General features: G+C 51.4%; 1 protein-coding gene across 3 annotated transcripts in view; it reads left to right on the forward strand.

The window, feature by feature from the left end:
• The window catches only part of TBC1D22A (TBC1 domain family member 22A), a 106,843-nt gene extending 87,132 nt beyond the window's left edge, over positions 1 to 19,711 (forward strand). For all 3 annotated transcript variants that reach the window (XM_069099303.1, XM_069099304.1, XM_069099305.1), the window contains exons 7-8: positions 470 to 532; positions 19,322 to 19,711. In XM_069099303.1, coding sequence (XP_068955404.1) covers positions 470 to 532; positions 19,322 to 19,696 — 438 coding nt within the window. In that variant the 3' untranslated portion in view covers positions 19,697 to 19,711. The remainder of the gene's footprint in view (positions 1 to 469; positions 533 to 19,321) is intronic.
• Positions 19,712 to 24,378: the final 4,667 nt, after the last annotated feature.

Here is a 24,378-nt window from a genome sequence, read left to right on the forward strand (position 1 = left end):
CCTGGCTGGGCTTGTGGGGCTTTGGCCTTCGCCAGCCTCAGCTGTTACCCTCTGGTGGTGGCTTCACCAGCCCATGGTCAGGGGTCTCTCCAGGCGCTTGGGCAGGAGGGCCTTCTCCTGGGCAGGGGCTTTTGGGCAAACTTGTGATTTCCTGTCGCCAGTCATTCTGGAACCTCCCTTGCTGTGTGACCTAGTGTTCTGGGGATGCATTCTGCCCCTGAGAGTTTTGTCTGATGGATGTTAAAGGGATCATTGTGTGCCCCAGTGAGAGGGCATATGGCGAGCAGGAGGTAAGCCTTCCTTAGGATGGAGCCGTCGCTCTGTTCCTGTCCCACGTTTGACCTGGCTGGGAGTTGGGGGCTGAGGTGATGGGGCAGGAGCCATTTGCGGGAGCTTTTCTTCCTAGGCAATGACAGCTAGATGCCTCCGTGTGTGCTGGGTGAACTCATTGTGCTTTCTTCCATCACAGATTCACATCGACATCCCGCGCATGAGTCCGGATACGCTGATCCTCCAGCCCAAAGTAACCGAGGTAAGAGCTCTTTGGAGAGACTTGGTGATGGCCATGGGAGATCTTGCTGCTTTTACATGATCTGAATGAAACCACATGGTAGAGGTGTTGGTAAATACTAACAGCTGTCATTTCTCTGGCATCGTATGTGTGCCGGGCACTGGGCTGAGGGCCTCACGCTTCTCTCATTAGTTTGTCACAGCAGTCCTGCAAGGCCAATGCTGTCATTGTCCCTGTTTTACAGGTGGGGAGGCGGAGGCAGATGGAGGTTAACCCAGCAGGAGGTGTCTGTATGAGGGCAGATTTGAACTCGGGCCTTCCTGCCTCCAGGTCCGGTGCCCTGTGCCTTCTGGTGCCCCCTCATCATGGCCTCTAATAAGTGAGGGATATCTAGTACAGCTTGCATGATTCCTTAGTAGAGTTCGATCCGATTACACAGCATTAGATTTTTAACAAACATCTGTTGAACTGTGCTGTGGCCCTTTGGATGTCGTGCTCTGTTTCATAATGGTTGTTAAGTTCCTAATGGAGATGTGGGGGAGGGCCTGAGTGCACCCACTAACACTCAGGGGCTTGTGGCTTGGGATAGGGTAGGATGGGGTAGATGCGTAAGAGGAGAAAGTGCTTGGCGATCCCCACGGCTGGCACGAGTTAGGGCAGAGGAGCTCGACCGAGGCCTTATGGCAGGCGTGGCATGTTGGTGGACCATGGCCAATGGGTAGTATGACCATCGGTGGAGATGGCATCCTTGGGGCTCAGGGAAGGTGCTGAGATGAGAGACTGGGGTGGGATGGAGGTGTTCTGGTTAACACGCTTTGGGAGGAGCAGAGACTCTGGGGACAGCTGTGTGTGATGAGGCTGGCAGCCCTCCTGTGGGTAGGTTTGAGGAGTTAGGACACTCTCCTGTTCCTTGTGGCAGTGGAGAGCCATTGAAGGTATTTTAGGAAGAGAGTGACACCCCCAGAACACAGCAGTTGCAAAGATTAATCTGACAGTGTTTGTGGGGTGAATTAGAGCACCTTAATGACAGTTAATAAAATATCAGCAGCTCTGTATCTTGAGTGAATGGAAAGGTTCTTGATGTTGCTGCTCCTTTGTGCCAAGCACTGTGCTGAGAGGGTAAAGTGAGAGGGCCCTTGCTGGCCTGCAGCTGGCATTCTGACAGGAGATGGCACATGCTGGGCAGTGGTGACCAGGGAAGGACATTTTGGTCTGGGGAGTCACAACAGGACCAAATAGAGAAGAGCCCACTGACCCACTCTCTCCAGAAGTGAACTTTGTGGACTTGGTTGCTGTTCTCAGAGCAGAGGTTGAAGTGGGGGGGCGGGTCGGGACTTGATAATTCCACAATAATTGTTGGGAAAACTGGGACGTAGTTTGGCAGAATAACCTCTCAACAGTGTTCAACAAGATAAGGTCAATATGAGTACAGGATTAAAATAAAAAGGGTGATATCGTAAGCACATGGAAGAAATTATCTGTCAGACCTATGGATAAGGGAAGCATTCATGACCAAACAGGAAATAGAGAGGATCCCAGGAAGTAAAATGGATAGTTTAGATTATGTTAAATTACAAAGTTTTTATATAAGCAAAACCAGTGTAGCCAAAATTAGATGAAAAGCAGGAAACCGGAAAAAAGTTTTTTGCAAGGTTCTCTGATAAAGGCCCCATTTCTCAAATACATAGGGAACTAAGCGAGAGTTCTAAAAGCAAGAGCCATTCCTCAGCTGATAAATGGTCAAAGGATAGGAACAGGGAGTTTTCAGAAGAAGACATCAAAGCTATCATTAGTCACATGAAAAACACTCTAAATCACTACTGATTAGGGAAATACAAATGAAAACATCTCCGGGGGGCACTTCGCATCGATGAGATTGCCTAACAAGACAGAAAAGGAACGCAGTGTGCTGGAGAAGATGTGGAAGAATAGGGATGTTGGTGGAGTCGTGAACTGGTCCAACCATTTTGGAGAACAAAAGACTGTAAAGCTGTGTACTCTGGCCCAGCAATTTTATTCCTAGATCTGTATCCCAAAGAGATCATAAAAAAGGGAAAAGGACCCACATGTACAAAAATGTTTACAGCAGCTCTCTCTGTGGTCATGAAGGACTGGATATTGCGGGGATGCCCGTCGATTGGGGCATGGCTGAACAGGTTGTGGTATATGAATGTGATAGAATACTACGGTGCTATAAGAAATGAGGAGCAGGCAGACTCCAGAAATCCTGGAAGGAGTTGTATGAACTGATGCTGAGTGACGTGAGCAGAGCCAGGAGAACGCTGCCCACGGTAACAGCAGCGTTGTAAGGGCACTGCACCATGGAAGCTTAGCTCCTCTGCCCCTCCAGAAAGGTGTGCGCTGAGTGTAGATTGAAGCAGATTTTTTCCTCCTTTTTTTTTTTTTTTTTTTTTTTTTTTGTCATCACGACTAATCATGGGTGTCATGCTTCTTGCCTTCTCAATGTGGGGTGGGGCTAGAGGGAAGGAGAGATTTTGGAACTCACAATAAAAAAAGGAACGAAAAAGTAAAGCGGGCAGACAGTTGACGCAGAGGTGGGAGTGGGGCCAGGGTGCCTGGGGAGGAGGCCGGACGGGTGTTTCTGTGTTCGTTAGCACAGGGATTGTGGGAATGCCTGGGGAAAACGTTGCAGCCACAGACTGCGTCTGCTTCCCTTTTATCTTTGCTGTCTCAGCCTAACTTCATCCTTGCCGGGATCTTTCTGGATCCTGATTGGCATCCAGATGTGTGTCGTGTGGATTGTATGAGCATGCCACCCCTGCCTTTACCCAAGCAAGTGACAGGCGTGGTATTTGCCAGCAGGGAACCAGGCTCGGGTCCCTGGAGCCCTCCACCGTGGACTGCCTTGGAAGCCAACACCAACCACGTTGGCAGCTTTTGGCCTGGCCACTTGCCTCGTACTGGCCTTGTCTCACCTGCCTCTCTAAGTTTTGCCCACGAGATGAACATGTGGAGTGTTGTCCAGCACCCGCGGCAGCAGCCTTCCTTCATCTGCTGGTCTAGGGGCTCCTTCAGAAAAGGACGTGGTGTTAGTAGCTGATGGTACTTGTCGATGGTCCTCTGTGAGTTCAGTGCAAATACAAGGACGGAGGGTCTTGGCTCTCTCCATCTATGAATATGCTTTCTCTGTCATGTAAAAAGTCCAGAGAAGACAATGGTCACATTTGGGTGAAGGAACCTTCTTTCTGTGGTGTGGGGCTGAGCAGAGCTCTCGCACTGAGGTGCTGGGGCTGAGGAGGTGCATGTGCATGATAGCGGGGGACACTCCAGAGGCGCCAAGGAGGCAGGAGCTCTCGGCTTCCTGGAGCTGTGAGCCCAGCTGAGCGTCGCTGGTCCCCTCCGGCCAGCAGGGCCCAACTCTCTGGCCTCACTGTCTGCCACTCGTGAGGGTCCAGCAGGCGTCCTGCTCTCTTATGCGCAGCTTCAATGAACGCTTCTGTTCTTGGGGTTAGATGACGGCCTCATTGCAGGGTCTGTGCCTCCTCTTCTCCCAGTTTATCTCCTGTCTCTTGAATAATCCATCCTTCTGTTCTAAGGATTCCTCGTGGGGCTGCAAGTCTTCTCTAGGTCGCAGTTTACTGTAGGAATGATGTCATCAGCATCGATTGGCATCTAGGGGAGATGTGTGATTTGTGCAGGCTGGCAAAGGGTGCCGAGGGAATTATGTGAGTGAGAACCTCTTTATGAGGAAAATGGAATAAGGAGCGAGAGGATGCCAGCCCTCTGCCTGGAACCCTGTAGGTTCTTGTTCTCCGACGTGGCTTGGAATTTGGGTGATGGGATTTTACTTATGTCGAATCCTCATTGTGGAAGACTCCATGCTGCTGGTGACCCCGTTTTTATCATTGCCCTTTCTAGATGAGGTCATGGGCCCAGAGAAGGACGTGACTCACCCAGGGTCTGTGTGCTTCTCTCGTATTAGGCATGCACTGAGGGGAGAAATGTGTGAGGGAATCAGGGGCCCTATTTTGTTTTCCTCCTTTTGACTCGACACGTCCTTTGTGGCGCCTTGCTGAACGAGTTCACTGAACTCTGGGGCCTCCTATGTGCTGAACTTAGTGGGTAGACCCTCTCTTGGATCTGTGGGGCCTAACTCCTCTGCCCCCATCTCAGGGGAAAGGCTGCCATTGAGGGAGCTACATGGCCCCCAGTGCTGGAGAGGGAGACATTGCAAGGATGGGGCTTCGGGGAGGCCTGCCTCTGTGGCTCTGGCCCACCCCTCCTGCGTCTCCTTTACCCCCATTTAAACTCTGCTCTCCCTGCCCGCTTCGGTGCTGCCATCCAGTGTCTGTGCCAGCCGTGTTATCTTCATTCCCCACTCTCCTCCTGCTAGCTCCTGTCTCTCTGAAGAGGGATCATGCCAACTCTCGCCTCGAAGCAGTGTCATGGGGCTCAGTTACAGATGAAGAACGTGATGGGCATGAGGAAAGGGGTGTGCCCTGTGGCTGGCCAGCGCCCACCTCTTCTCCCCGGCCACTTTGGCTTTGGGCTGGCCGTGGGAAGGTGTTTCCACAGGTCGGTGTTCCTGAATCTGATTTGACTTTTTCTTCATTCTCAAATGAATCCGTTTTATAACCAGCCTTGGGAAGCACTGGTGCCACCCTGGGTAGGCCCAAGGTCACACAGCTAGTTTTGTGTTAAGTGTCTGATGCCGGACTTGAACTTGGGTCCTCCTGAATCCAGGGCTGGTGCTCTGTTCACTGCGCCACCTTGCCAGCCTGTCCCTTGGCCATTTCTTTCATCGGCACAGCGTTCAAGCACAGTCCCATGGCACACTTTGTTCAACTGTAGCTGCTGTTTGAGGGGTACCCCCTTGGCCACCCAAAGAGCTGCTAGAAGGAGGTTTGTGTCCCGTCCCGCCTGCAGGTCTTTGATCTCGCTGGGGGGTAGTCCCGACACTGCTGGGGATTCTTCCCTCTCTTTGGGGAAGTGGGGGTTCAGTCAGCTGTAGTGGATCCTTCTGGACTCACTGATGGGATGTTTTTGGTAATAAAATGTCATTTTCTCAATATTTAAAGTCTAAAAGTAACAGAACCTGTTTGTGCTTTGCTGGCCTCTCTGGGCACCCGCTGGTCAGTGATCTGAGGACAGAATAAAGGTTGGAAATGAACATTTTCAGTGAGGTGGATGCATTGCTGCTGCATTTGATTCCCCACCAAATAAAGTGGCTGAATGTAAATCAGCCTGAACAGGAAATTGTTGCCTGTTGTGTGAGAGCGCGGCACATGATGAATGAGGATGGGCCGTGGAACTGGCCGGAGTGTGAGTGCATCTCCAGAGTCCGCGCCCTGACCTGGCCCTGAGGGGTGATCCTTTGGTCCAGGTGGCCCCCACAGTGACCTCCAAGTCATTTTCCCAGCCGCCCCGTCTCCTGGCTCTGGAGCCATGTAGCTATCCTTGGGTTGTCTGCAGTGACATCAAGTGTGTAAAGGCTTCTGTCACCCTTAAAGGGCCATTATTATTGTCCTGTTAGAGAAGTCCCATTGCACAGTGCTTCTTGTGGGGGTAGGCAGAATTGCCAAGACCAGGGAGGCTGGTGCTGGCTTGAGATGCCTGAAGTCAGACTTGGCCTTTTGTTTCTAACCCCTTTCTAACTTCCTTCTGAGGTGTCTCCTTGTGGCCTCCAGGACAGACCTGTGAGAAGGTGGAACCTTGGTAGGGGTCGGCAGGCTATTGGCTGGGCACATGGAGGAAGCCCTGGGCTCTGACTTCCAAAGAGCTGATCGTTCTTCCCTACTTTCCTCACTGACACAGAGTCTGGCCCTTCTAGCTCTTAGGTCGAGTGCCTTTGATTCATGAGCTGGTGGTGAAGCCCCATTTGGGCATGGTCTTGAGGTGAGATGCTTTGGATCCAGATCCTGCCTCTGATGCCCCCGTGTGCTCTTCTGCAGGCACCTGTCCTCTTTGGGCCCTGGGGCCTTAGTTTCTTCCTCTGTGAAAGAGTAGGTTGAGCTTGATGGTTTCTGAGGGCCCATCTGCTCTAGACTTAGGAGCCATAATGGTCCCTCTCAGACTGGTCCTTAGGACCATGCCCAAGTATGTGCCTGTACTGAAGCTCACCCGGCCCAGAAATGCTTTTGAGGGGGTCCTCTCCCTCACCTCTGCCATCTTTCCTGGGATCGTGGACTGGCTACCCCACGAGATTCTTCTCAAGGCATGCCAGGTGTGTGTTACTGTTAATGAATTGACTTTTGCCAGCTCAGGCAAGATCATGAATATCTACAGAACTTTAACAGCTAATGATACCCAGGAAGGATTCATAGTCGAAACACTGTCAGCACTCTCAGTTCTGTGTGTTTGTTAAACACATCCCCATATTTTGAGCTTTCTCCCTTTCTTCTCATTTGGCAGATAACAGACCGCCCATTCATTTAAATGTGAGTTAATGTGCTGTGATTGAGATCTTTCCCCTCCAGTTTTGTTGTTGAGGAAAGCCTTTCTGCTTACCCTTTCTAATTGCTAAGAGTCCAGGGGGATGTATTGTCTTAGTGACTTTCCCTGCGCCTTGTGACAGGTGTGCTGCCAGTGGGCGAAGAACTCCACGTGAGGGTCAGAGCTTACACTGTCACTCACACAGCGAGGTCTCAGTGTCCTTCACACGCCTTACCTTGGTCCTGGGAGGGGGGACAGATCCCAGAGAGCAGAGCGTTAGAGACAGGAAGGGACGTATCTCAGGTCCTCCTTTAGAAGTGGAGGCTTCTGGGGAGTGAGCCCTGGGTTCTGCGAGGAAGGCCCAGATGCTGACCCACTGGACCAGCAGAGGCTGCCTCTGCACTCCCTGAAATCCTGAGCTTTTAGCATAAACGGGACAAAAGCCGCCTTTATTCTGGCCAGAATGAACGGCAGTGTAATGGCCTAAGTCTCCAGGGCCATCCGGAAGGCCTGGCTGCGAATGCTGCTGCTTTCGGGCTCCTTTTTTTTCTCCCAGCTCCATATCGTGAGCTCTTTTCCACCCCATTTCATCTCATCCCTTTCTGATCTGTTGTGATTTGACAGGAGAGCGCGGAGGCCCTGAATTCTGAAAGAATAGTTTATTATTTTGATTTTCTTGTCTTTCTGGTCTTGTCAGTCAGGTCACGGATCACGGTGACTTATTCTGGTCTCTGGCCCGCAGCTGTCTTTGGGTTACTGGAAACCACCAGCTGGCTCTGCCGGGACTTTGGTGGCTCCTAGTTTTCCCCTCTCCCCACCCCTGAGTGGGGTGCCGATGTGTGGGGGCCTCTGCCCTGCATCACCTCCCTCCGGAGGTGACCCATGACCAATGTGGTGTTTACCAGATTCTGGCAGAGTGGGGAAAGGTTCACCTCCAGCTTATGTGGCCAGATGCCTGTTTTATGACATCTTGTACGTCAATAATTGGGACTGTGTCGTTACAGATTTTCCAGTCACCTTTTCACTGGCCTGGAGGCTGTGATCACAGTGTCCTGGCTGGAGCCCTGGCCAGGGGACTAGAAGGACTGGCTTGGCTTTCCAGAGGCCTCACCCTGCTAGTAGTGAGGATCTAAGCTGAAGGGCCATTTCAGGTTTCTCCTGTGCAGCCCCCAGCTTTGTGCCCCACTCCAGGAGCTTGGCTTTGGTGGAGTGACCCTTCTCTCAATGGGCCTTCCCAGTGATTTCCAAGTGAAGTCTGCAAAGAGCCAGTTAGACTGTCAGCCCCAGGCAGGCTTGGGGACTTGGGCTCCTTCCCCAGGAGCAAGGGGACAGCTACATTGATCAGCACCAGGCCGGGTGAGAATGTGCTTCTGATGAAGCAGCCCTGTTGGTCGTCATGAGATGGCCTGGTCTCCTTCCTACGTGCATTGGATCTCTGGAGAGCCTCACTGCATGGATGAAGGGCACAATTCAGAAGATCTCAGCAGCCTAGAACATTGGGCCACGTGGAGGGAGATGAAATGGAAGGAGCACCTCTGCTGGACTTAGAGTTGACAAATTGCCTTCACCAGTAGGCTGTGGAGTTGTGACTGCATGGTGGCTTCTCTGAAAAGGATCTGAGGGTCCTAATGGATGCTGAGGCAGCCCCCAGAAGGGAATGCGGGCTGAGAGGGCTCAGCGGGTGCCAGGCCCGTGTGCTTTGCTGGGCTCGATCCAGGCCCTGGCACCACGTTTTAGGAAGAATGGTGAAGGCAGCTGGAGGAGGAGGCAGGGAAGGGGCTTGGCCAGTTTGTGCCAAATGACCTTGGGCAGCAGGAGCAGCTGAGTGTTAGTGGCCCCCAAGATGAGAAGACTCTGGGAATGCCCCACAGGAGAGCTGTCTTCAGGGGTGTGAAGGACTGCCATCTGTTAGAGGACAAGACTAGGCAGAAAACCTTCCTCCAGTCTGGGGCGGAATGAGCCGCCTTAGCATAAGTGGGGCCTGGGGAGCCACTTCTCCAGGGTGTCCTGGGCTCCGTGCCCCTGGAGATCGGGCCTCCTGGCTCTGGGGCTTTGATTCTCTTGTTTTATTTTTGCCTCTTTCCTCTTAATCTTCCTTTTGATGACCTCTGTGAAGGAATGGGGAAATTAATTTCTTTGAAAAATTCTTCTGGGATAGCTTTTTGAACTTTATCTGCCTAATTGTGATGGTGATAAGTATTTAAATGCTGCGCCCCCGGGAGGTGCTGGGCTGGGCTATCTGAGGATCAAGGCTTCCCACAAACTAGCCTCCAGGCAGTGCTTAAGGCCCCACACTTCAATAAGCAAGAAATTTCCACCCTAGGTGGGTTTAATTCCTATCCAATTAAAGCGTTCTGTTGTCCTGCTCTGAAATTGCTGGGTGTGAGGGGAGACTGAAGCCGCTGTTTGTGGTTCCCTCTGCTGACCTCTAGAGCTTGTGAAGCTGCCTGGTAAGGCCTGGGCTTCGAGAGACCAGCGTTGGAGCTCTGCCTTTGGCCCATAATTATGGGCTTAAAGTCTCTGGGCCCCAGAGAATGCTCTGAGCCTGGTCGCTTTGGTTGGGCTGTATATCTGCAGGAGTGGAGGGAGTTTCCATACCAGGAATTCTTCACATGATGACCTCTCCTGCTAGATCAGAAATATAGAATGGGGGTGGGTGTGGGCCTGCCTTCATGCAGCTTCAAGGCGAGTGATGAAATGTAGGGATCCACTGCCAGTCAGAGGAGATTGGACTGGGGCATTCCTGATGTTCTGGGGTGCAGGGATTGTAAGCACAAGCAGAAAGAACAGTTCCTGCCCTTCAGAGAGCCAGTGTTCTCCTGGGGGGAAGGGAGGGCAAAGCCTCAAAGGGCACTAAAGAGGGGAAACAGACAGCTGGTGCTGGCACCCTCCTTCGGTGGTTCTGAGGAGGCTGGCGCCCGCTTTCAGTGGCTTCAGCCAGGTAATGGGGACCCCAGAGTACTTCCTGGGTGTGGAGGCTGGGCCTGGAGGCTCTCCCAGTCTCTGGGGTTTTCTGGGCCATGAGTCCTCTGGGGAGGAGTTCAGATTGCATCCTGATGAGAAAGGCTCTTGTCTTCTCACTCTCCTCCCACTGCCTGGCATTTGGTGCCCGGCAGCGGGTCAGGATCTCATCATCCATTCCCATGATGCAGTGAGCAAAGGAAGGTATGCCCCTTCTTTTCCATTGAACCTGGAGCAAGCACACAGCCGAGCCTCTGGCCACGAGCGCTGGGGTGCTGGGTGCAGCCAGGCCTGGCAGAGCACAGGGAGGCTGTCACGGGGTGGGGGGGTTATGCCCGTCTTTGTAGGTCTGTGACCTTGGCTTCAAGCTTTGTGCCCTCAGCTCTAAGATAGGGCTGGTCTGTCCTTACCACCCATCATTGTGTGGAAGACTCTCTATGTCCTGCTTGTTAGAGTCAGGCGGTGATGGAGAGTCCCCAGGCACCTGAGGGGGTGATGAGATTTGGGGTGGAAGGTCTAGGCCACTCACTTCATGAGGCCCAGAGAGGAGAAAGACCTTGGCCAGGGCCACCCAGCCAGGTCTCACCTGGTGATTGGGTGCACCTATAATTCTTGTTCCCCAGCTGGAAGTTGTTTGACTTTGGGTATTCCGTGGTCATGGAGCAGGCGAATTTTCCCTTTTTTATCCTTTTCAGAGTGCTTCCCTTGTGGCATCATTTTTATTGTGTTCTAGATAAGGTTTATCTTTCCATAACCTTTCCAGAGATGCCCTTCTGCTTGCTGGTTGTCAATAATGAGGTGGTTGGTTTCTTTTTGCAAACACTGAGCTTTGTTTTGTTGGGAATCTTGTCAGATCGATGTCTCTCATGCAGCTCGCGGGCATGAGCATGATATGACTAGAGATGATGAAAGACGCCTGGTTCAGAGTGCCCTTTCCCCTGGCCAGATGTGAGGATATAGCTGGGCAGCCGCAGCAGGACCGTGTGTCCCAGTGCGGAGTGCCAGTCAGCCATGGCAGAGTGGAGGGGTCTGCTTGTGTCATGGTGGAAGGAACTACAAGGTTGGGGCAGTGGGGGTCAATCTCTGCCTCCCTTCACCAGGGTTGAAAAGCTCTGGTCGTGGATCAGGCAGCCAAGGGCCAGCTCGGGGAGCTTCCTCACCAGCTGGCTGACCAGTAAGGGCTGAGTATTGTTGACCACACGGTCCTAGACTGTCAGGGCTAGAAAGGACCGGAGACAGCATCTAATCAACTGGCCTCGTCTTCTGGATGAGAAAACTGAGACTCAGAGAGGTGACATAGTGGTACTTGGCACCACTGTCTGATGTCAGGCTGATTTCCAAAGCAGGGTCAGTGAAGGCAGGATTTCCCCAAGAAACCCATGAAGCTCAAAGAACCAAAGAGCTCATTGTTATCATTCACAGTTCTTATTGAGCACCTTGGGTATAGAGGTCTTTAAGTGCCCTCCAGGTGCTTACTGGCTGTGCCTGCACACAAATGAGCATGCTATGCCTTTCAGAAGTGTGCAAGGGAGAGGCTGGCTGCACTGGGAGAGGGCCAGGAGAGCACAGTGGGGCAGTTGCCCTTGAAAGACGGGAAGGATTTCTGGAGGAGCAGAGGGAGGGACAGCAGCCTTGTAGTAGGGGGGACGAGATCTGCACAAGCACAACTGGGCAGATAGCTTTTGGGAAATGGCACGCCAGCGTCTTTGGAAGGTGCTCACGGCTTGTGGAGGGCATTGGTGGGACACCCCAAGCTGATGGGAAGCATATGAGGTTTCTGATACTGAACAAGCTGGAGATGTTTCTGTTTTTAAATTGACCACATGAAGAATGGTAGAAGCAGGCCAGACAGACCTGGGCCTGGGAGAGTCACAAAGGTGGTGGTGGGCTGTTAGGCCTGACTGATTTTGGTTCAGTGTGTAATTTTGTGGCCAGAGGGTTGACCTTGGATCAATGGTGCATTGCAGGCGATGTCGATATCTTAGTGATTCGTGGCAGTTACTTCATTGGGTTTGAATGTGGCCTAGATTCCAGTTGACTCTAAGCTGGGGGTGCAGGGGGGGGGAGGTTGGGTCACATCCTGGGACTGGCCAAGCACAAAGCATGTTGCTGTGGCTTTCTGACCCTGCCCTCCTTCCCATGGGGGTGTGGGGCAGGGGTCTCCTTGTGCTCTTGGAGCTGGAGCAGCTTCCTGGATATGTGCTGAGACCTGCCTAGTTGGGCATTGTTTTTTATTGGGTCAGGGAGAAGTTTCTGAAGTGGCTGCCTGAGTGAAGGAGGGAGGGACCGACCGGTGAGGCTGGGAAGGGTTAGAGTCTCACCATCGCCCACTACCCGCAGTGATCAGACTCTGATAGTTGGGCAGTGTTCAGGTGTGTCCCACAGAGCTAGCGGGAGAACCCTGGATCCTTAGATCTGGAAAGCCCTGCAGACGCCCAGTGAAGAAGCAGGAACAAGGGAGGTGGTGGAGGGAGAGAGGGCAGCTGGTGAGATTTGTGTTGTGTGCGTGTGTGCAGAAGTGTGCACTTGTTATCTCTGCCACTAAGATGTCAGCTCCCCGAGGACATCTGCTCACTTTTGTTTGTACATCCCCAGCCCCTGCACAAGACAGGTGTTGGCTGATTCTCTATCTCTTTTGTCTTGTGTGGCCAACTCCTAGAAAGGGCTCTCTGTACTATGTGCCTCTGTTTCTTCAGCCCCGACCCTCTCATTTATTGATTCAGAAGAGCCTTCTGTGTTCTAGGCACTCTGCTTGTCCCCAGGGCTGCGAAGAGCCCCCAGCCGTCCCTGCCCCCAGGCATCTTGTATTCGCTCGACCCCTCCATCCTCTGACCCTGCTCCGGCTTCAATCTGCTCTCTTCAAGGTTGCCTTCGTTCTGCAGGGGCTGAATCTAGCAGCCTTGCTCTAGGGTTTCATGTGGACATCGTCCCATCCTCCCTGGCTCTTGGGATGGCTCCTCTTGGTTGTCATCCCGTCTGCCTTGTTGTTTCTCCCTTGGCCTCACCGCCACCATCGCCTTTCTCTGGCCCAGTCTGTGGGGATACCCTCTAGTCTTCTCCCTGTGCTCTGCTCCTTCCTCCATGTGTTCACTTCTTATCTAGGTGGTCTTGGGTCTTCCTGACCCCAGTCCAGCCCTCTGACCACTGTCAGACTCCTTTTAATGCCAACAAGAGGCACTGGAATTGGCCTTTGGAGGAGTCCTTAAGTTAACGCCTCCAAATGAACAGCAAATAGATGAGTAGCGATTGTTTGTGTGCCCTTGGAGACAGGGAGTCCTTGAACCCATCACCCATTCGCCATGTGGTTTTGTGTAAGTCTTTTCTCAGTGCTTCAGTTCATGAAAGTAGTAGCTATCTTTCATCTGTCCAGTTTGAGAGTAAAGATGGTCAGTGTGTAAACTCTGAGAAACAGCAGCAAAGAGGCAGGGTCTGTGTGCCAGATGCCAGAGTATTTCACCACGCAGCAGTCACCGCAGTGATGGGGCCCTGCTCTGAGGGCGAGTCTGACCAGTGGAGCAAACGGATGGGCCGAAAGCACACAGAAACGAGTGAATGCAGTAAGGGCGCCCTCTTTCACCCAGACTGCCTGGGAAGTGGGCCTCAGGGCTGGCCACAGGTCACACCACAGGCGAACCCCAAGGAGTAAGGGAGAAGAAATGACCTTCCACACCTGTGTCCGATTCGGGGCCAGGCCACCAGACACAGGGCTGTAGAAGGGCCGGGACGGTGGGGGCGATGGGACGTTGGCCGCGTCTTTCTGTTGCTTTCTTCTCTTGCTGTCACTCGCCCAGCCCTCCTTTCTAAGGAGTCCCTTTCCTCAGCTGGCTTTTGTCCCGTTCTGCTGTTAGGAGCGGTTTTCTTTTGGCTCTTTTTTTGATCATTCTCCTGCATAACTCACTTCTTCTCACTTGGTTTTTAAGGCCCTTTTTGGGCTTAAGATCCATTCGTACTCCCCTTTGTGGCTTCCCACATAGGCACTGTGACACTGTTGTCCTCTCTGAGTTGCTGTTTTGATCTTCCCTTTCTGTGGTCAGGGCTCTCTTCTGTTTCTTACTCAGTTTTTGCCTATTTTATGGTTTTTAAAGTTGAGCTCTGCTCCTGGGGCACAGGGGCCACTGTGCTGGGGGCCAGGCTTTCCACGCTGGGACCTCATGGCTTGTGGCTCTCTCACTGTGCTGGGGGTGGCCCAGTGCCTGCTGTGCCAGGGTTCTGGGGCTCACATTTGCCTTCTGTGCTAGGGCTGGAGACATCATAGCTGGCCACATGCTGAGCCCGGACTGAGGCCTGCCTAAGAACCTTCTACTGGCTTGCCCGGGCACTGTCTCTGCAGGGCTGTGCTCCCATTATACCCAAGTGAGATAGACCTTTCCTGAAGTCCTTCTAAGTTATCTGAATCTGGAAAAGTGTTTCACTCTGGAAGCCAGGCGGTCACTGAGCATTTATTGAGTGGCTGCTGTGTGCCTGACCTTGTGCCAAGTGCTGGGGCTATGAAGAAAAAGCAAGAATGCCAGCTGCCCTCCAGGAGCCAGCCCGGCTTTAGTCCGGGCCTCTTCTCCAAAGGCCCTGAGTTAGAGCGGCATTAAAACCCCTCTCCATTGACCCCCAGCCCCTGCTCTTCCTGTTCCTCTGAGCTGCTGCCGCCTCATCTCAGGCCCCTGTGAGCTGCAAGATCCGGCGGTTCTTGAGGGGGACCAGAAGCCTTTGGGCTTACCCGCTTCCCACCGACGGGCTTGCTTATTTTTATTTTTTTATTCCCGGGCCACCTTTCTATAGAATGCCATTCACAGACAGGTGGTGATTTTGTTTTCTTTCTCCCTCGACTCTTGTTTTCATCTTGTTTTTGTGTTTTTTTCAGGGAAATAGTAATTTGGTTTAACTGGTTGAAAGCCAATCTGAAATAACACAAAAATTTGGAATTATTGAATATATTTTTTAGAATTAAATTTTATTTTTTAAGTTAAAAAGGATTTATTTTCTCTCCCTTCCACCCTCAGCCCAGCAGGGAGGAAAATAAAAACCCCAAACCTCCGGAAGACAATGTCTCTGTAACAAATTAAATGAATCTGCAGACTGCCCGTGTCCACAAAGGCGCCTCATTCTGCATCTTGTGCCCAGCGCCTGTGCTTTAGGGGCTGTTGGGTGGCCTTCGTCTCACTCAGAATTATTGGCTTTCGTTAAAAAAAAAAATGCAAGTTTATTACTTTTCATTATTTCTGTAACCTGGTCTGGTCTGTTTGGCAACAGTGGCCTCTTGTACCTGCTTTAATGAACGGGTAAAAATTTGTCATTTTTCAGACTTTTTTCAGTCTTGTCTGACTCTTCGTGACCCCATTTGGGTTTTCTCAGCAGAGGTCCTGGAGTGGTTTGCCATTTCCTTCTCCAGCTCATTTTATGTATGGGGAAGCTGAGGCCAGCGGGGTGAAGTGACTTGCCCAGTTAGTGTCTGAGGCTGGATTTGGCCTCAGGAAGATCAGTCCTCTTGACTCCAGGCCCGGTGCTCTATGCACTGTGGCACCCGGAGCTGCTCCTATAGGTAAGAAGATTGTGTGAATAGCGTTTCATTATGGGGCACATAAATTGGCGGTCTGCAGCTAGTCCAGAAGTTGGGGGTTCTCCATGGCTCTGCCCAAGGACAAGCCTTGGATGTGTCCTGCCCACCGGAGAGGCTTTGTGCATGTCTGCTGAGGGCCTCCTGATTCTGTGGGGTCTGCTCTGAGGACTATCCCAAGGGCATCCCCCAGGGGATGGATGGTCGAGCCATAGTGGCTGTTCACTGCTCCCCAACGGTGGAAGGCCTTGGCTTTGTCTCAGTGGTAGGGGCTGGCTGCCCCTTGAGCTGCTGGGGTGGGGCCTCTTTTGACCCCCCCCCCCCCCCCCAATGGTTCCTTCTTGCAGTGAAGCCGGTCCAGCCTTCCCTGGAGGCTTGATTCAGTGGTTGACCAGCCTAGAGGTAGAGAGTCATAGGAATGGCCAATGCCACAGGGCCCATGGGTCATCCCATTTTGCCCATGAATATCCCCCAGTGTCTCCTCTAGCCAAGTCTGGAGTCTCAGAAGCACTCTTCTGTTTTCCTTCTATTTTCTTCTGCAGTTTTTAATGGAACTATGGCGTTATTGGGCCCCCCCTTCTCTACATGTGAAAAAGAGACCTGGTTCCTGTCAACAGCTTAAAAACTAATTTGTAATTGCCGTGAGACTGTCATGGATGTGAACCTAACTGTGGCATGGTGGAAAGAAGAGGGCCAGGGAGAGAGTGCGTGAGAAGCTTGAGAACCAAAGGCATCTTTTGTTCTTTTGGTTTGGTGGGGGCTCAGACCTGGGGACGGCGCCTCGGAGCTTTGCCTTTCAGCAGCTTGAGAGCATCTGGAGAGGGCCCGTGGTCCTGAACGCCTCCAGCTGTTGGTCATGGCTGGGCCCTTTCGCTTCTCAGAGATGAAGGGCTTCATCTACTCATCTCCTAAGTCCTTCTCTGTTGCTCTCACTAAATCCTCTCAGCTTCAGATGGTTCCAGGTTCTGAGCGAGCAGAGTCCTGATTCTGGGGCATCTTGCTGTTTTGAGTGAGAGTCTGTACATGTTTATTAGGCTGGAGGTGATGAAGCAGGACTTGCTTTTGCCCTTCTGCTGGGACGGGTCAGGCCCTCTGTGATCACCCCTTTTTCTGAACCTTCTGAAGGTGTCCCCATAACTAGCAGGGCTGGACTGTTCCGTGGCAGCCACCTTGAAGTTGAGTGCCTTGTCTTTACAGATGTGGGTGGCCTCCCAAAGCACACAGCTGGGTGTGACCCTGAGGCCCGTGGCAGACTCTGAGTAAAGGGACACTTGGGATAGGTGGTGATCTGTTGATCCACTACAGAAGGGAAGCTTCGGCCCTCTGCTTCCTCCTCCCAAAGTGGGAGTCTGGAAATCATCTTTTCTCTTTGTGGTTCCAGGTTGATTCTGGAGACAAGGTTGGGGCGAGGCTCCCTCAGTTTCCCAGATGATTGGGCCCTGGGCTATGAAGTGAGAGAAGAGGTGACAGTGGGCACCGTGGACCCCTCAGCGACCAGCAGGCTCTGAGCTGATGGTTGGAAGCAGTGTGGGAGGCAGTACTGGCTTGGGCCAGTGGCCACGTCAGCTGCCTGGTCCTTTCTGTGCCTTCTTCCTGGCGTTTTCCCCTTTTCTGCTTGGTGAGCAGTGGGCCTTCAGGTATCAAGAGAGCTGCCTGCCCGGGGTCCCCTTAACTGAACCTTCTGAGACTTGTCGGGGTGATCAGGAGCCTTGGCGAGTAGCCTGGATCCCCAGCCGCTGGCGACCCTTTGGGTAGCCTCCCTGTCCTCGTGGGTGATCTGCAGATCTCGGTGCTTGCCCCTGCTGGCCTCCCCAGCAGCCTTTGTCCTCCTGGACGCTCTCTCTGCTGGTGACTCCAGCGCTGGCCCTTCGCCTGTGTCGTGGATGGGGGGTCGCATCGGCATCTCGATGGGACTGTGTCGAGAATGGCCTGGTCCTCCCTGTTCTTGTCCACTGGGCCACCATCTTCCCAGTGACTTCAGCTCACAACTGTGCTGTCATTCTAGAGGCAGCCAGGCAGCCCAGTGGGCAGAGCTTGGGCCTGAGTTCAAATGCAGCCTTTGGCTTTTACTAGTGGTGTGACCCCACTTTGCCGCTGTCTGCCTCAGTTTCCTCATCTGCAAACAGGGATGATGTTACTTCCCTCCAGGCAGTTGTGAGGGTCAGGTGAGGTAAGTGCAGTGCTTGGCACATGGTGGGCTGTGTGAAGGCCAGCGTCATTCTCACCCCCACCCCACACACTCAGTCCTTCCAATGTCCGTAACACCTCTCCATGGCCTCCTCACAGTCCTAGCTTACCTCTTTTTGCAGCTGCCGGAACTAGGTTTGCCCGCGTCGCTCCCCTCCTGCCCAGCCCATTGCGGCCCATTGGCACCCCTTTGCCTCTAGGGTTGGGCCCTGGAAGCTGCTCATGACCTGGCTCCCTCTGGGCTCTGCCTCCCCTCCACGCGTTCTGCCGTTGCCTGGACACAGTGGCCCTTTGCCCGCTTCCTTTGCAAGGCCTCTGCACTTGTCCTCTAGCTTCCGTCCTCGGGATGCAGTGTCAGGGGCCCAGGTAGTTAGGCAATACTAGTTTTCTGCCTTGTGAGATGACCTCAGAGGCTGGGGGAGCCTGGGGTGTTCGTCCTGGTGAGCCTCGCACTCCTCCTGCTGACCCAGCCATGGAAGCCCTAGGAGTCGCTTTTGCCCTCCGTCAGTCATCAGTCGGGCTCAGATCATGTGTCCTGCCTGCCTCTGAAGGGCCTTGGGGGGAAGGAGCTTTGCACATCTGAAGAGGTGCTTGTGGAGGCTTCACGAGGACTCCCTGCTTGGCTCCTTCTGGCCTCCGAGTCAGCATGGTGACAGGGGGAGGGTTCTGGCCTATCCGACAGGAGACTCAGTGCCTGTGTGAGCACCCGCAAGCTCGGATCGGCTCGGACCAGCTGTGGGTGGGGAACATCCAGAGAATGCTTTGCGGATGGGATGGTGTTAGGATGTTTATTCCCTGGAGGTGCTTTTCTGAAGAAGAGGCTTATAAAGAAATCGTCTGATGCCCTGACCGCTGGTAGGTGTGTGTGTGTATGTAAATCGGCATGGTATAGAAGGCTCGTGCCACTTTGGGGTCAGATATAATCGTCTGGTTCTGATATTAGAAATGCTTCAGAGGACACAAAGGACCCTGCTGCTTTTCCCTTACTTCTGTGCTGCAGCCAGACCCTCTGGGTGCTTTGGCTCTCCGGTGAGGAAATGACTGTGGAAGTGTTGTGTGGCTGTGCGTTTAAATAAGACTTTTATTTCCTGAATAGCATCAGGCCCTCCAGATTACTTGGGTGAAGCTCCCACCCTAATCAGGGCTGAGAAATGGGTGAAGAGTGGAGCTGAGGGGGGAGTGCGTTTGTCTGCCTTTCTGGCTGGGGCTTCCTGCCTGTCCCCGGGGGCGGGGCTGTTCCTGCTGGCCACCGGCACAGAAGCAGCAGGTGGCATCTGGCTGGTGGCAGGCATTGATGGTTGTGACGACAGTATAGACGGCTGACATGTGGGGATTCCTGTTGTGTGGTTGAGCCTCCTAACGGCCAGGTCAGACACGTGGCCAGGCCAAGATTTATAATCCTTTTTTTCAAACCAAATTGGGAAATGAGGCATTGTAAGGTAAATAGAGGTGAATAAAGGCCGCCATTGGCCAGCGGGCTGGCTCTGTTCCTGGTCTTCTGACCTGGAACCTGGGCTTTGCTGCCTCAGACATGCAGAGGCTCCCAACAGACCTCACACATCTGGAGCCTATGTTGGGAGAAGAGGAAAGACTGGGGTTCTTCTGTGCTTGGTCCAGGAGCAGTGGATATTGGCTCACATCTGCATCAGATTAATTGGGATTCCTAGGGCCCACCTGTGCGCAGTGCTTATTTCCCCTCTTGGTCTGTTTATCTGTTTCAGATTTTTGAAAGAATCCTGTTTATCTGGGCCATCCGTCACCCCGCCAGTGGCTATGTCCAGGGAATCAACGACCTCGTCACCCCCTTCTTTGTCGTCTTCATTTGTGAGCACATCGGTAAGCTGGTGTCATCATTCTCCCTGCTCGGACCAGGCTTTTGCTTAGCTATACTCTGTGTGGAGGGGAGGAGGCGGTGGAGGGACCTGAAGGCCTCAGCACCAAAGGCTGGCACTCTGACTTTTACATTTAAGACCGCTGAGGCTGTTCCCTGGACATTCCTCTCCTGGGCTGGGGGATGCAGGTTTTGTTTTGCTATTGTGTGCTTTCCCAGTTTAATTTCTTCATGGTGTGCATTTGTCATTCTTGTCCTAAGCTAGATTGATTCCATTTAATAGAGGACAGATTACCCTTGAGTGGCTGAAACCCTCGTCCCTGCACCACCTCTCACTTGGTTTCCACTCCTTGCTTCCTTCCGAGGAGGGCTTTTCATTGCTAGGCAACTAATGAGAGCCACTGCTGCTTTCTCCCTAATCATCTCTTAAGTAGGGTGGAGGCTACTCCTGAGAGTGCTGGCGATTTCTGCATCTCACTCCCTCATTTGACAGATAATGAAAGTGTTCTTAATGAGCCTAGAACAGTAGGATCTCTGTTGGTAGACTTTGGAGTTGTTAATTGAAATAAGAAATTCAACTGAGATGTGATTAGAGAATTGATATTCCATGTTAAGTAGACCATTTAATTAATGTGTTAAATAAGTTGGTCTTAACTACTTTACCACCAACTTACATTGCAAGACCCCAGTGGTCATTAATGCATCGCCCAGATAGCAGCAGGATGGGACCAGGCGAACATGACGGTATTACTAATTGTCCAGTGGATGAAGAAAATCAGGCCGATAAAATGGATGTTCTACAAGATGGGTTTTCCGATTTGCCTTAAATAGCTTCTTGTCCCCTCTGCGTGTGGGTTGCATTATTCAAAACCAAGTGAAATATATAGAGAGAGTATTTTGTAAAGTCTGTCTCAAGCACATTATTCTCCGCTAGTTGACTGATTTAGGATGGATGGCTTTCTTATCCTGACCTTGGCTTTCAAGAATGCAGCAGAGCTACATGTTCTCATATGTGAATGATAGCCATTAAAGTTAATTCCATCTTTCATTATGCTGTTCAGCTCTCTCATTTGTCCAAATTGACTGGAATAGGACTTGTTTGTCTTCTTAGACTTTGCTAACTTCGTTTTCTGGCCTTACATAGTTTTGTTCTGGCTCTCTTTCCAGTAATCTTCAGCTGTTCAGAATGCATGAGGAAGGTGGTATTTTGGATAATTGAATTTTCAGGAAGTTGAGGACTAAAGGCATCTGTGGCGTAGTTGAGGCAGCCCTGAGGCATTAGAAGGCGTTCTGGCTTTGGACTCAGACCTGGACTAGAGAGCTGGCTAGGCTCTTCACTGGTGGGTGACCCCGGGCATGTTGTAGAGGCACTCCTGCCTTAGTAGGAAAGAATCAACCCAACTGAGGTCTAGTAAAAGTCCTTGTGTGCTCTTCCTTTGGCCTCTCCCTGAACCTCCATTTTCATTCTGCTGGACGACAGACCTATAAAGGCAAGAAATTAGATTGATTATGGAAGTGGATATTTGAATCAATCCATGGTTTGGTTCATTTTTAACTCTTTTTGTTATGTTTTCTTATTTTATCCCTAAAGTGTCATTCAGCAAAAGATTCAGATTAATTTAGGGTTTAAAGAATCCTTTTGCCAGATGTGGGGGAAAAAAAGCTCAGTAGTCAAAGTTGGTGACACCCACCAAAGAATTCCAGATGTGTCAATCTGTAGACCTGTCATGATGAAGAGGAAAAGGGAGTAGATGTTGAAGATGGATTGTCCCTCACCAAGGCTCATCAGACCAACAGAGATCAAATCGAAGGCTTCTTGGGAGCCTCCAATGCTGGAAACCTTGGGAAGTTTTGGTGGCACCATTAGTGGAACAGCGTTTTCTGATGCCTTACTGCAATTGACTAAGACAAGGAAAATTTAGGATAAAAAGGAAGGTGAAATGAGTGTGGGACAATAGGTGTGTATCAGCAATGCCATATTCACAATTACAGATATGCTGATATAATTATCCATCACAAAATACATCATGCTTGCCATATGGGGGAATAAGCTAGAAAATTTATTAAAATACCAAAAGACTTAGTCCCAAAACCAGAAAGTGAAAGCCATCAGAGTAGTTATGAAATTGGCACAGGTAGATAAAGTAGAAAGTGCCCACATTCTCAAGCCTTTAAAACAGAACAGGCTACCTTAGGCAAAGGTCCACCTCTCCCCACTCACAGCAATCACCCAGCGTCCAGGAAGTGCGCTCCCAGCAACTCCGGCCCCTGGCAGTCCTCAGCAGGAGTCCTTAGCAGAAATTCTGGCTGACTCAAAAAGGGCTTCGCGCTGCTTCTGCCTCTGCTGCTGCTGCTGCTGTTGCCGCCACTGCTAGCCACTGCAGGAATCTAGCTTGGCTTCCGCTTCCTCTTGCTCCTTCTCTTCCTGCTACGTCAGCAAGTCCAATGGGGCATGGAAGATCTTTAAATCCCATAACCCTTACAAGGTGGTATCACCCAAAAGAATCCAGTCTTGTAGACTAAGGCTTCAGGTGCTAGATTGAGGGCATGAGACAGAAAGCATTTCACTGGGACACGGAATGATGTGTTGGGGACCACATCAAGAGGGCTTCCTCCCAAGCTTTGATGGGAAGACAGAAATACCTTGATCCAGACTGGGTTGGGGGAAATGGGAAGAACACAGAAGACCATCCCCCAGTATTTGCTGGAGAAAATAACAGGGATGGAGGCTTGGAACCACTTCAGTGGCTTAAGATGTCAGCTTACCAATGCACAGAGTGGTTCATAAAAAGAAACTGCCGTTTTCACTGTGGCTGATGCTATAGCCCTCACTGAAAGTTGGTCGAATGGGATTCATGCTGGAAGGCCCCTCCCAGCTCTGACCTTCCCTGTGGTCAGGCCCCTCCGCCACCGTGTGGTTTTCTGTGACTCCTTGTTGGATGAGCTGAGCTGCTGAGAATATGCCATCTGTCTTGTGAAGGGGCTTTAAGTGGGGAGCTCCAGAGTTTCCTCAGCTAGTGTCAGTCGAGGCTTCCTGGGTCGTGTGGCAGGTTGGAAGGTCTGGGCAATCTCTTCCAACCCTTAGTTCTGTGCTTTCTTGTATCATTTTGCTGGAAAAGGAATGACAGGACGCATGAGACAATCCGAAACAGCTTCGCTTTCCAAGGTGACAGTGTCAGAATTGAGCTGCCAAAGTCATGAGAGATCATTTTAGAAAACGGTGCCATTATTTTTCTTGCTTTTTGGAGGGGGGAGGGCAGGGCAATTGGGGTTAAGTGACTTGCCCAAGGTCACACGGCTAGTGTAAAGTGTCTGAGGCTGGATTTGAACTCAGGTCCTCCTGACTCCAGGGCCAGCGCTCTACTCACTGTGCCACCTAGTCACTCCAACAATGGCATTTTCTTGGTGGAATTTTGACTGTGGAAATGCAGACGATGATTTCTAGGTTCTTTTTTTGATCATGGCTTTCAGGTAGTCCAGTAATTTTTAGATTATCTCTCCTGGATCTATTTTCTAGGTCAGTGGTTTTTCCAATGAGATATTTCACATTGCCTTCTATTTTTTCATTTGTTTGGATCTGTTTTATAGTATCTTGATTTCTCCTAAAGTCATTAGCTTCCATTTGCTCCAGTCTAATTCTTAAGGAATGATTCTCTTCAGTGAGCTTTTGAGATTCTTTTTCCATCAGGCAAATTCAGCTTTTTAAGGGATTCTTCTCCTCACTGGCTTTTTGAGCCTCTTTTGCCATTTGAGTTAGTCTGCTTTTTAAGGTGTTATTTTCTTCAGTCAGGTTGTTGACTCACTTTTCATAATTTTCTTGCATCATCCTCATTTCTCTTCCCAATCTTTCCTCCACTTCTCTTATTTGGTTTTCAGAATCCTTCTTAAGTTCCTCCATGGCCTGTAACCTGTTCCTGTTTTTCTTGGAAGCTTTTGGTGCAGGAGTTCTGACTTCACTGTCTTCCTCCTGTTCTATGCTTTGATCCTTTTTGTCCCCAAAATAGGAGCGTAAAGTTGGGTTGCTCTGCTTGCTTTGCTTCCTTTGCTTGCTCATGTTGCCACTCAGTTACTTGACTTTTGAGCTTTTTGCCACAGTAGGACTCTGCTTCCAGAGAGGAGAGCTTCGTCCCAGATCTTTGGGATTTTCACAACTGCCAGAGCTACTAGTTGGATGCCCTCTCTGAAGCCTCCACCGGCTCTGGCACCTGGTCACACACCCCAGGACCTCCACCCCAGACTGCAATCCACATCCAAACAGGTTAAAGCAAGAGCGATTACCTCTCAGACTGGTTGCTTGGTCTGCCTACAATCTGTAGGCCAGGAGCTCTGAAACAGACATGCTGCTGTGGCCGCCCCTTCTCTCTCTGGGGGGCAGAGGCTGGACCGCACTCCTGGACCCCCTGTTCCCAAAGTCTACACTGACCTCTCACTTTGTCCATGGCATTTGTGGATTGATAATTCTGGAAACCGCCACAGCTGCTGGTGATCTACCCTCCTGATGTCACTCTAGCCGAGGCTGGCCGGGCCATCCTGGGGCTAAAATCGTGCTCACGTGGGGCTGGGCGCTGCAGTGGGCCCTTCCTGTCCACCTGCCGGGCTGCCTTCAGCTGGAGGTTAGCTTCTCTCTGCCACTTTGTGGGTTCTGTAGCCCTAAAGTTTGTTTAGAGTCATTTTTGTAGGTATTTGAGGTGGTTATGGGGGGAGCGCAGGGAGTTTTCCTGCTTCTACACTGCCATCTTGGCTCCGTCCAGTCTTTTTTTAATAGTAAATTCCTTTCAAAGGTGAATATAGAAAATGGATGGAATGGGTCCTATCTCTGGCCTGACACTGAAGAAATACTTATTTCTACGTTCTCCCTGGTCAGTTAGTCGCTTAAAATGGATATTTTTCCTGAGAGAACATTTTGGCCTTTGGTCGTGGAGTTGTCTGGAGTGTGCTTTGGGGGGA

The sequence above is a fragment of the Petaurus breviceps genome, unplaced genomic scaffold (assembly GCF_028583685.1).
Source record: "Petaurus breviceps papuanus isolate PSGF00001 unplaced genomic scaffold, PetGlider_PUasm1.0 370, whole genome shotgun sequence".
NCBI lineage: Eukaryota > Metazoa > Chordata > Mammalia > Diprotodontia > Petauridae > Petaurus > Petaurus breviceps.